Raw genomic sequence first — 12,945 nt, 5'->3', positions numbered from 1 at the left:
CTAAGTCACTTAGATGATCTCAAACTCATTTTTGCCTCTGCCTCCCGAGTGCCTCCCGAGTACCCCGTTTTATGCATTTCTGGGGCTCAAATCCAGGTCTCCGTGTGAGTGCCAGGCAAGCATTCTACTCAAGCTCCAGCTCTTCCTGCTCCTCCAGTCCTTTGAAAATCGCACTTGCTTCCAGTCCAGCACTGTCTGAGGCGCACTCGCCCGATGGGCGCTGACTTCCAAAACACCACTCGCTCACTGAGTTCCTTCCCCACAGGGCTACAAGAAACAGGCGGCCCTGAAACTCGGGGACATCCATCACCGCCTGATGGAGCAGCAGGAGGACTTTGCTGGCAAAGCAGCTCAGTATCAGAAGGAGATGAGGCACCTGCAGCGGACGCTGCAGGAAAAGCAGGTGGCCCTGGACAAGGCGTTGCAGCAGAAAAGGTAGGTGCAGGAGCCTGCGCTCACCTCAGGCGCCTCCTCCCGGACTCCACACCTGTTCCTTTGAGACAGGGTCTCTCTGGGATCCTGGGCTTACATTTTCTCAGCTCGACTGGCAGCCAGCCACCCCCATGAGCCCAGCTTTTGCCACCCTCGGAGCTAGAGCTGCATGTGTTTTGGGTGCCTGCCTTCTGGGATCCAAAGGCGTCTTCACGATTGCACAGCAAGTGCTCGCAATCACTGAGCCAGCTCCCTCTCCAGCCCCTGCTCACATTTTGTTCTCTTTCTCTCTCAGGGGGTGTGTGTGTGTGTGTTTGCTTGTTTTTGTATACTCTAGTCCAGACTGGCCTTCATTTCACAGCCTTTTTGCCGCAGCCCCCCAAATGCTGGGATTGCAGGCACACACTAGCAATACTTAGCTATCACTTTCTTAGAAATAGATGGTCCACTGTCTTAGGATTCTATTGCTGTGTAGAGACAGCGTGACCATGGCAGCTCTTATAAAAGAAAGCATTTAATTGGGGGCTTGTTTACAGTTTCAGAAAGTCAGTACATTATGGTGGGGGGGGCATGGTCACATGGGATTGGTGCTGGAGAAGTAGCTGGGAGCTACATTTGTGGGCAGCAGGCAGAGAGACAGATAGACAGACAGACAGAGACAGAGACTGGTGGGGGCTTTTGATACCTCAGAGCTCACCCCCAGTGATACACCTTATCCCACAAGGTCACACATCCTAGATAAATCAGTATCTAATAATTGGTCTCTTTTACCTTATTTCACTGCCATTTCTTTGTGGTGAAACCTTCAAAATCCTCTCTCCTGGCTCTTGGACCTTAAGCGTCTGTCACTGGAGGTCTTACTACTTTAGGCTTCATAAGAGCTATTGGAATTAATTGTCTTTTTGAAAAGTTTTTTTTTGTGTGTGTAGTGTATGTATGTGTGTAGTGTGTGTGTGTGTGTGTAGTGTGTGTGTGTGTGTGTGTAGTGTGTAGTGTGTGTGTGTGTGTGTGTGTGTGTGTGTGTAGTGTGTGTAGTGTGTGTAGTGTGTGTGTGTGTGTGTAGTGTGTGTGTAGTGTGTGTGTGTGTGTGTGTGTGTAGTGTGTGTGTGTAGTGTGTGAGTGTGTGTGTGTGTGTGTGTGTGAGTGTGTGTTTACACACGTGTGTGGAGACCAGAAGTTGACATCAGGGTCTTCCACAGTCACTCTCCCTGTTTCTGAGACAGGGCCTCATTAGACCCAGAGCCCTCCAGCTGGCTCGACCGGTGTGGGCCAGCAAATCCAAGGGTCCAAACTCAGGTCCCTGACTAACTGAGCCGTCCCCCAGTCCCCGACTTCCTTTTCAGCCCTCCTCCTCTTTTTTTTCCTCAGAGAAATGGAAGATGAGCTTGAAGTGGTTCTGGAGTCCACTGCCAAGGAGAACCAAAGGATGCGAGACCTTGTCCAGGCCACCCTGGAGAGGGGAGGCACACCGCACACCAGAGCTCGGGAGGACGCTGGCTTTGGCGGCCTCACGCGGAGAGACCTGCTGCTTGGCCATGATTTCAGCTATGGTGACGTGCAACCTGCTGCTGCCACTTTTCGGCAGACTCTGGGGGAGTCTGTGGCGTAGCCCTCTTCATCTGAGGTGACATCCCCAGAGCTGGTGGGTGGCTCCTCTCCCAGGGAGGGCCAGCGTGACAAGGAAGCCACTGAGTGTCATGGGCAAGAAAGAAATAAACCAGCCCAGGCATCAAATGCTTTTCCCTGTTGCTTTTTGGCTTTAGTTTTTCCTTTTTAAAAAGGTGTTAGGTGTTGAACCCAGGGGTCTGCACAGGTGACGCAGGCAGGCTGCCACTGAGCACTTGTTATCCGAGACAGGGTCTCACCGTGCAGCCCAGGCAGGCCTTGAAAATTTCATCTTCGTGCCTCACCCTCCGGAGTGCTGAGGTTACAGGGGTGCTGAGGTTACAGGAGAGCCGGGATTACAGGGGTGCTGAGGTTACAGGAGAGCCGGGATTACAGGGGTGCTGGGATTACAGGGGTGCTGGGATTACAGGGGTGCTGAGGTTATAGGAGAGCCTGGATTACAGGGGTGCTGAGATTACAGGAGAGCCGGGATTACAGGGGTGCTGAGATTACAGGAGAGCCGGGATTACAGGTGTGCTGGGATTACAGGGGTGCTGGGGTTGCAGGGGAGCCGGGATTACAGGGGAGCTGGGGTTGCAGGGGCGCCGGGATTACGGGGGTGTCGGGCTTGCGGGGTGCCAGGACTGGGATTGCAGGGGTGCTGGGGTTGCAGGGGTGCTGGGGTTGCAGGGGCGCTGGGGTTGCAGGGGTGCTGTTATTACAGGGATGCTGGGATTACAGGGGAGCTGGGGTTGCAGGGGTGCTGTTATTACAGGGGTGCTGGGGTTGCAGGGATGCTGGATTGCAGGGGCGCTGGGGTTGCAGGGGCGCTGTGGTTGCAGGGGTGCCGGGATTACGGGGGCGCCAGGATTACGGGGGCGCTGGGGTTGCAGGGGCCCTGGGGTTGCAGGGGCGCTGGGGTTGCAGGGGCACTGGGGTTGCAGGGATGCTGGGGTTGCAGGGGTGGCCCCCTCACACACCTCTCCACGTTGGTCTTAATGATGTACTGCATTTTCAGTGAGACTCCGGTCGCATTGCCCCCCGGCTGGCTCTGTGGTGCCTTTTGTCTTAAGGCTCCTAACTGGGCGGCTAACTAAGGCCTGGAGAATTTAGATGCTGTGTGATGCCTGCCAGAAAGACTCGGACGGGCTAAAACTGTGACATCTCCCTAGGAGGTGACCTAGAAGGTAATTTTGGTGTTTTGTCAAAGGACTTTACACCCACTGTCCCCAAACTGAAGACAGCACAGCCAGTCTCATGCTGGCATTGGCTTGTCAGCTGGAGCACTGTTGTCACAGCACAGAGCACGGCTTCTCCACTCTGTAAGAACATTTTTCTACCCTATGCTGCTGCTTCATCTTACATTGCAGGCATCCAAGTGGGCTGCCCCAGGACCACAGCGTGACCGGGGAAAGCGGTACAGGTGGTGCAGTCCCTGTCCGCTACCTAGCTTCCTACTGGGTTATAGGAGACAGGGCACAGGCTGAGCCCACAGCACACAGGCAGGCAAACAACAAAGCAAGCAGAGAAAGCATGGCTGCAGAGAGGCAGACAACCAGCAGGACAGGAGAGATCATGGGCACTTCATGGAGGAGCTGTGATGTCCTGGCTCTGAGGGATAAGAGTCTGAACCCCCCAAACCACCGAGAGATCAGATCCGACGCAGAAGCAAAGAGTCTTTATAATTAACGGGTTAACTGGAGGAGTAGGAGGGACCCCTACTCCAGCAGCAGTGGGGCAGAGCATATATTGGGGTAGAGCAAGGAGAGCGTCTGGGTGGGGGAGGGGTCCTGCTAGTTGCATAGCAACAGTGTCAGGATTGTTGCACCGCCAGGCTTGGGCAACCTGTCCTGTGTTGATTGGTCAGCTGCAGCTGCAGGAAGCTTGCTCTGCCAAGAGGCCCTCCCAGGGCAGTTGCTACACTGTTATCAGCAAGGCACATTCAGAGGCCACCAGCTAACTTCTGATTGGTTCCTTGCCACATGGAGGGTATCAGGCTTCCGAGTGATTAGGACAGGGTGGGGGGGGGGCTCAGCTCATGTTGCTGCTGAGTCTGAGGCCTATGTCTTGCTGGGTCTTTTCTGCAGCCTGTCATGGCTGCCAAAGCAGGGGGTTGGGTGAGGACCTGGGCCCTTGAGGAGCTGAGGCAGAAGACCCTTGGGTATAGAAGCAAACACTCAGGATCAGCAGGGCGTTCTGTGTCGGTCGGCTGGGAAATGAGACTGAGGTGACTCTGTCTACTTCATTGCTGTGATTATCTCCAGTCTGACCGGAAACCATGCAGGTGTTTCTGGGTCCTGGCACGCTAACATAAGGCATGAAGATGACCTCGGTTTTCATCCTCAGTTTTCATGCTGACCCACGCAGAAGAGTGTGGGGATCAGAAGTGACTTTTTTGTTGTTGTTTTCTTTTGTTTTTTTGTTTTTTTGAGACAGGGTTTCTCTGTGTAGCTTTGGCGCCTATCCTGGCACTCGCTCTGGAGACCAGGCTGGTCTCGAACTCACAGAGATCCGCCTGTCTCTGCCTCCTGAGGGCTGGGATTAAAGGTGTGTGCCATCACCGCCTGGCCCTGAGCCCATTTCTTAGGCCCCTCTTAAGGAATAATATCACAAGTAGTTGCAAAGCAGGTTTACAGAAGCCAGACAATGAAGCAGTAACGAAGAACAGAAAAATCTCAAAATCAAACGAACCCAACATCCCTAACCGTGATCACTGTTACGCCCGGATCTCAGAATCCCCCACGGACCAACAAAGAGTCCAAATTCATGTACAGAAGCAAAGAGCCTTTATTCAAGCTCAAGCTTGGACCCACCATGTCCACATAGCGGAAAGACCAGAGAGTCTTGAGTTCAATCAGGTGGGGTTTTAATCATGGCATAGGTTGGGGCTGCGTAAGGTCTCCGTACGCATGGGCAAGCTTCCCCTTTTAAGTGAGCACCTCCACATGGTAGCCTCTCTTCCTCTCTCCCACCCCTTCTTCTCCCCCCCTCTCTCCTCTCCCTTCTCTCTCTCTTACCGCCTTCGTGTCTAACGATAAGTCTTTACTCCAGCAAAGGTGCTAAAATTCCTTCAGGAATACTCAGGTAACAATCACTGACTTTAGACAAAAGGTTACTTCAAAGCCTTGATGTGTGACTCCAGAATTCATGCCAGATGCATGGCTCTGGGGAACCTCTCCCTACACATTTAAGTCTGCACTGATAAATTTAATTCATTCACGACAGCCATGGTGTCCACCAAGTGACCTGTTTTCTGCAACTCACTTTTATCCCTGAAAGTGCTTACAGTTGCAGCCTCAGTTCCTGATTTAAAAATGTTTTGAGTTCATCTCAAAGCTCAAAAACAAGTTTTAATTCTCCCTCTCCACAATCATCTCACTTTGGCGTGAAAAAGCAGAGCTTTGCTCAGCGTATACAACTCGAGGCACAGGGGCCCAAACAGTTGCTGTTTAAAGTGCTCACCTTGAAAAACCGACAGAACCTACGACGCTTTTCATTGCTTTTTGTGACCCTTGTGGCAGTGTCTTTCTTGCTGATATTTGCCCATGAATCATACAGTGAGTTTCAGGTGACTTTTGGTGACTCATTCGGTACTAAACGCTGAAATCCAGATCAACGTCCTAGCACAGCCAGAGCGCCGTCTGTGCAAACACCACAAACCTTTCCCAAGAGATCTTATGCTCTTTCATAAATGAGCCAACTGTGTCAAATACATCACAGTAGTTGTCATTTCAAGAGGGTTTGCAAAAAAGGAACTCCTCTTTAAAGTAGACATTGTTCAGCTGTCGCCTTCCGCTCACTCCTGCTTGATCCAGAAAGCTCCTTTCCTCTCTTCAAACCCTCTCAGAGAATCTTCAAGAAAAATAAAAGGCACCAAAAAGCCCAGTTCCACATTCTTGGCTGTGGCAGCTCTTCCCCTGAAGTCCCCATTCCAGCTTTGGGCACAAACCCAGCTTGTGGCAGACGCATCATCACCCCTCGCCTACAGGCTATAAAACCCCCCTGCTTTAATTCAGGCCTGTGACTTCTCCAGCCCCGAGCTTTGAGGCTGGAGAAGTCACCTGGGGGTTGCTTTGCCCAAATAAACCCGTTCCTCTACTTTTTCTATCCGGCTTCATCTGGCTTCCTGCATCAGCAGAGAAGCCTACTATCGTGATACAGAAAGTCTATTAGTCATCATTAATATATTTCCCATAAGCCAGTAACTGAACCGTTTGCAATGTCTGTAGATCCATCAAGCTGGATACTAAATATTGGAAGTGGAGCAGAGTTAATTTCCAGGATTACCTGATCAGGAGACACGCCGTCTGTTCTTCTGTGGACAATGTCATTACATAGGGAAACTGCAATCAATGGCATAGCATGTTTGATTCCGATCACAACTTGAACACTGTCTTTGGTCACTGGCAACAATAAATCCTCAGCAATGGTGTGCTGTTTCATAGCTCTGGAGATTCTGAGAGCCACCAAATATGAGGCTTCAATGGCTGCTATTCTCTGTTTGTGGTACTAACTGTTAATCACACCAATCAAGAATAAGACCACAATTTTTAAATTTTTTTGTGTTTTTTGTTGTTGTTGTTGTTGTTTGCTTTATTTTATTTATTTTTTTTTCCCCGAGATAGGGTTTCTCTGTGGCTTTGGAGGCTGTCCTGGCACTCGCTCTTGTAGACCAGGCTGGTCTCGAACTCACAGAGATCCACCTGTCTCTGCCTCCCAAGTGCTGGGATTAAAAGCGTGCACCACCAACGCCCGGCATAAGACCACAGTTTAAAGCCAAGTTTGAAGGAAGCTTTAATTAAATACTGGCCAGGTGGACGGGCTCTGGCCAGGTCCATACCCAGATTTCTGGGAAATGGTCCAGAATCACAGTTGGCAGCAGTTGAAGAAGGAAAACCCATAATTCATTACATTTCCCATCAGGTCCAGTCAGGAGCAAGCATTCATCCTGATGTAACTCCAGCCTATGAGCCTTCTGCCCACATGTGATCAAGCCCATTTGGTGCAAATGGGCCAAACAAACCTGTTTAAGGGAATGAAAAACATGTGGCTTGTTATTTCCCATGGACAACGGCCTCCAGCATTTCAGGAACTATCTGTCCTTGGGCAAGAGGCTTGCAGATCAGAGACATTTTTGTTTTATGGATCTTTAAGGCCTAGTAATTAAAACTTAAATTGTAACTTGAAACTCACACCAGTTTCAAGTCTGGCTCTCGAGTCCATCAGCTCTGCTTCTAAAATAGTTGGCTTCCTTACCGACAAATCCCAAAAGCTTGCTATCAAAATGGCCTTTTAGTTTGTTGAGCTTTTGTAGATGCCGCCGCTGGTAGAACTTAACAACAAATAACACCTTTTGGTTTCTCGATTCCTGCTGTGATTGTTGAGGTAAAACCATACGGTAAGAAGTCCTCACCATCTTTTCTTAAGTTTCTTTTCTACAGGGCCCGTGCCATGGGATGGTTTTCTGATGAAAATAATAACAGTTTTACTAATACAAAAGATGAATCACGGCATAGTTCAGCCAATACAGCTCGTTCAAGTTTCCCGTGTTGTTTTATATGTACACCTGTTACCGTCACAAGGGGGCAGTATTCACACCAACCACAGCTAAATATGAACAGAACTAAGCCCCGGGGTACAGATTTTTTTTTTTTTTGTAGTAGGAGGAGGAGTAGATGATTTTGATATACATGATTTTACATTTACCCAGTAATTATAATTCGCGAACTGTTGTTTTACCTCCACACCGCCGCTTTCAACACATAACTGCTCTCTCTGTGCACTTGTGCGACCCGTCCGCATAAGCACACTGTGGCGGTTTGGAAGAAAATGGCCCCCAAAGGGAGTGGCATTATTAGGAAGTGTGGCCTTGATGGAGGAAGTGTGTCCCTGTGGGGGTGGGCTTTGAGTTCTCCTGTGATCAATAACACAGCTCACTTCCTGTTGCCTATGGATGAAGATATGGAACGCTCCTTCCCCAGCACCGTGTCTGTCTGTCTGCTGCCGTGCTGACAACGGACTGAGTCTCTGAAACTGTAAGTGAGCCACCCTAATTGGACGTCTTCCTTTATGAGAGTGGCTGTGGTCACGGTGTCTCTTCACGGCAATAGAAACCCTGACGGAGACATGCACTGTGGTGCCAACCCTGTCGCTTATACCCGTATTTGTTGGGTTGTGTGTGATGGGGATGGCGTGATGATGTCATCACACTAGGCACTTGTCTGTGGCATATCTTCATGTGGGCAGACCTGCCCGAAGACAGAGAGGACAGTGTCTCAGGTCCTAAGACCATGGGAAATGCCTGTTTTCTGATGGTCTTTGTGACCCCCCAGAAAGGGTCGCTTGACCCCAGGTTGATAACTGCTGCCCTAGGAGATTAGCTGCAGTGGGGAACTGACCTGATCTGAAGTGCAGTGTCTGCTGTTACCCAACGTCTTGCAGAAGAAAAAAAAAAAGCTGGGAGTGTTTTTGTTTTTAAAATCAAATCCATATGATTTCCAGTGAGATGACCCTCATTTCTGGTTCACTATACCATGGGGTAGGAGAAGATTGAAAACTGGCATCAAAAAAATAATCCCAGGCCAGGCGGTGGCAGCACACACCTTTAGTCCCAGAACTCGGGAGGCAGAGGCAGGTGGATCTCTATGAGCACACACACACACACACACACACACACACACACACACACACACACACGACACACACACACACACACACACACACATATGACACATACACACACACACATGACACATACAGACACATGCAGACACACATACACACACACACACACACACACACACACGACATACACACACACACACACACACACACACACGACACATACAGACACATGCAGACACACACACACACACACACACACACACACACACACACGACACATACAGACACATGCAGACACATACACACACACACACACACACACGACACACACACACACACAGACACATGCAGACACACATACACACACACACACACACACACACACACGACACATACAGACACATGCAGACACACACACACACACACACACACACACGACACATACAGACACATGCAGACACACACATACACACACACACACACACACACACACACGACACATACAGACACATGCAGACACACATACACACATATACAAATGACACACACAAAGACACACACAACACATGCAGACATATATACACACAGGATACACACACATGCATACAAACACACACACACGACATACAGACACATGCAGACACACGTACAAATGACACACAAAGACACACACAACACATGCAGACATATATACACACAGGATACACTCACACACATGTGCACACACACGAGAGAGAGAGAGAGAGAGAGAGAGAGAGAGAGAGAGAGAGAGAGAGAGGAGTTTACCACGTGTGGCACATACACCTGTAATGATCACTGTAATGAGGTCCCGGGATTTGAACTCCACACTGGCCCAGGCTCATGAGCCTGTCTTGAGAGAAAGAGATAAGGCAAGAAAAGAAAGAAACTTGCCTTTGACCAAAAACGAAAGGAGGTAAAGATTCCTGACCTTGACAGTGGACCTTTATCACCCAGATGTTGCAAACCCAGCACTCTGAGAGGCCCTGTGCATCCCTGAGCTCAGCGTGGCCCTCGGCCATCCTCACGGGTCCACGAGGGGGCACCGTCACCAGCTCCATTCCCCTGTCTTATTCTGGAGCCAGGGATTGCCCCACAGGGCCTTGTGCTTAATAGGTGCTGCACCTCCACTGAACTACACCCCAGTCCTTCTATTTGCGTTTTGAGACAGGGCCTTGAACATGCCTGACTCCATTTTAAAGGCAGGGGCCACTATGCTGTATTTTTTTTTTTTTAAAGTAAGTTTCTATTTACTGTGAGAGTTGAGTTGCTCTGTTTCCTGGAACTGACCCTTCCCCAACCCTTGACCTTGGTTTATTCTTGAGGGCACCCTGACCCTCCCTAATCACATGGTGAGGGGGACACACGATGGGATGGTTTTGTTTTGTTTTTAAAAGTTTTTCATAGTTCCTTATTGCCCCATTGTCTTCCTTCTATAAAACTAGTTACTCATAGTGATTTTACTCCTTACAAAGGGCCCAAAAAGTGGGTTTGGGCTGTTCTCTTTAACCTGATTTAGGAGGCAGTTGCTGGCCAGCTCTTGGGTACACCCCAGTAAAAGTCAAGCTTGCTTCAAATTTGGCTCAAATTGTGGTAGAGGTCTAGTTCTCACCATTGGGATTAATAACAGTCTCACTAAGCTGCCCAAGCAGGCCTGGGACTCACAATCCTGCTGACCCAGTCATCTGAGTAGCTGGGATTACAGGTTAATCAGCTTCACCTTCAGATCTATAATCAAATTTGTGCATAGAGACTGAGTGAGTTTGAGGGGGTTTCAGGGCGGTCCGGATCCACTCCACCTGTGATCTTGGCTGTTGAGCAGGCAAAGGCAAGAGAATCTCAGAAGTTTGGGGTCTAGCCTGGGCAATGTGTCAAGATTCCTCAGTTTTAAAGTGAAAAGAAAAGGCCAGCCCATTGGCAGCAGTGTTGACCCAAGGACCATCCTGTTGTACTCTGCAGACACAAATAGGTTGTGTTGGAAGTGTGATACTCAGGAATGCTTAAGGAGTGACCCACACGCCGTGGACAGGCCCCCTGCTGGCCTCTGGCATTGAGCCACCTCCAGGCACGCAGTGCCTACAGACGGGCACTTTGCAAAGAGCTCTGGGCAGGCAAACAGGTCTAATGCCCCCATGAGAGGTGGTGACAGAGTCCTGTAACAGTAACTCTTTCCGCCAGCTGCCTGAGTTCCGCCGCCACTTAGAGCCCCCAAATAACACACCGAGACTTATATTAGGAACAATGCTGCTGGCCAATGACTAGGATTTCTCATCTGCTAGCTCAGTCTTTATCAACCATAACTACTAATCTATATATTTTATAAAGACTCATCTTACCGAGGACACCGGCAGCATGCGTCCCTTCTTCATGGGATCACATGGCGACTCCCTTACTACATTTCCCAGAATCCTCCTCCTCTCCTAGTCCTGCCTAACTTGCTTCCCTATTGGCCAACAGTGCTTTATTTATCAACCAATAAGACAGACATACACACAGAAGGACCTCCCCCATCAGAGTCCTTTTTTTAAAAAATATCCTCGAGTAATAGATTTTCTGCCCGCTGCCCATGATAAGTTTCTCCACCCACGCAGTAAGCCAGATGAAGACGACCTGGAAAAGTATGACAACTGGCTTATGGGACTCCCAGTGGGTTCTCCCGTCCCAGAGATTGAGGACAGCAAAGTCATACCATAGTACTAAAGCAGGGAGATTTTACAGGTTGCAGGTGAGGGGTGATGAAACGTCTGCCACAAGCTGGACTGGTGCCCAATTTTGGTCAAAAGCTGAGCACTTAGGTGGGGACTTGGATGTCTGGCCACCTCAGGGGAAGAAGCTGCAGTAGCCACCAAGAATGTGAACTGGGCTTTTTGGTGTCTTTGTTGTTGTTGTTCAGAGAGTCTCTGAGCAGGTGGGGTTTGGAGAGAGACGGAGAGAAGTGGGGCTTTCCAGATCGTGCAGGGGTAAGTTAGAGGCTCCAACCGAACCCTGAAGACAGTCTTGTTGGGGTTGAGAGGAGAGAGTTACGCTGAGTTGGAAGTCACAGAGCTGCTTTGCTCCCAAGTGTGAGGGGCTGGGGAAACAGAGAGAGCGAGAGCACGTGGATCCTGGGGACTGTGCCAGCTGGCCCAGCCTCATCCCCAACACCAGACCAGGAAGAGACCCTGTCTCAAAAAAAAAAAACAAAAAACAACCCCCCCCCCAACAACAACAAAGTGGAGTCCCAGGGATCGAACTCCGTGTCGTCAGGCTTGGTGCCCTTCCCTGCTGAGCCAAAAGTTGTCCTTTGACCTCCTCACATGAGCGTAGCCCACACCCTCACATACCACCCCGACAAAGTTGAGCTTGACCTCTGTCCTCATACTCACTGGCATGCATGTTCAAGTTTATACGCAGAAGACCTGGGAATGTAGGCAGGCGGGCTGGGAGGTAAAAGTCTAAGATTTGCTAAGCTGGGGGAGGGTGGGGTAACAGCCAGGCGCTGTCTTCAAAGACAGTGACAAGCAGTGTCTAGGAAGCACAGATTTGAGCTGGTATCCAGAGAAGGGCATAGCAAGAGAAGAAAAGTTCAGTGGCTACACTTTGAACTCCAAGGGCAGGCTAACAGCGAGGGTGCTGATAATTGCATCAAGGGAGGAGCTTGGGGCGTTTAAATTCCCAGCATTTAAAACAGAAAATAAAACAAAACACAAAACCAAACAAACGTGGGGCTTCTCAGTCATTCCCTGGCTCTGGGACAATGAGCATCCCTTGTTCTCCAGAAGGTCTTAAGAAAGGATCCTGCCCTGCCCTGAGGATGCTGTTACATGCCACCCTGTGGGGACTCTGTTATATTTAAATGAGGCACTTTGGTCTGGAGATAGAGGACCCCTTGCTGGCTCCCGCCCTTCTGATAATGTCTGAGTGGCAGCTTTGGCTCCAGTGGTGATTGTGAGATAAGGGTGGTGGAGGCCTGAGGTGTGGACCAGTAGCCAAGACTCCAGTTGAGCCCAGCCTTGGAACCTCCAGCTCCTCCCACTCAGGTCTGAGGTATGGAACTGGACTCTAGAGCCTCCTGTTGCTGGCTCTCTCTGGGTCTCAGTTTCCCCACTGCAGGAAGTGAAGATGCCATCATCGTGTTCCTTTTCCCCTCTGTGGTCCTGTGACCCAGTCCTGGGTTCCTTGAGCAGCGTGTGATGGGTACCTAGGGATACTTGGCTAGAGTCCTGGTGAACCGGAGCATCCTATGTGAGTCATGCCCCCCCCCCACCTTTGATGGGAAGGCCTCAC

General features: G+C 50.0%; 1 protein-coding gene across 3 annotated transcripts in view; it reads left to right on the top strand.

Moving 5' to 3' along the window:
* Cep89 (centrosomal protein 89) overlaps positions 1-2,171 on the top strand; it is a 50,217-nt gene extending 48,046 nt beyond the window's left edge. For all 3 annotated transcript variants that reach the window (XM_035449383.1, XM_027430287.2, XM_027430286.2), the window contains 2 exons: positions 266-435; positions 1,801-2,171. In XM_035449383.1, the coding sequence (XP_035305274.1) occupies positions 266-435; positions 1,801-2,041 (411 nt within the window). In that variant the 3' untranslated portion in view covers positions 2,042-2,171. The remainder of the gene's footprint in view (positions 1-265; positions 436-1,800) is intronic.
* The last annotated feature ends 10,774 nt before the right edge of the window (positions 2,172-12,945 follow it).

Source organism: Cricetulus griseus, chromosome 9 (assembly GCF_003668045.3).
Source record: "Cricetulus griseus strain 17A/GY chromosome 9, alternate assembly CriGri-PICRH-1.0, whole genome shotgun sequence".
Lineage (NCBI taxonomy): Eukaryota > Metazoa > Chordata > Mammalia > Rodentia > Cricetidae > Cricetulus > Cricetulus griseus.
Note: the sequence above shows the minus strand (reverse complement) of the source record. Positions and strands in the feature narration are given on the sequence as shown.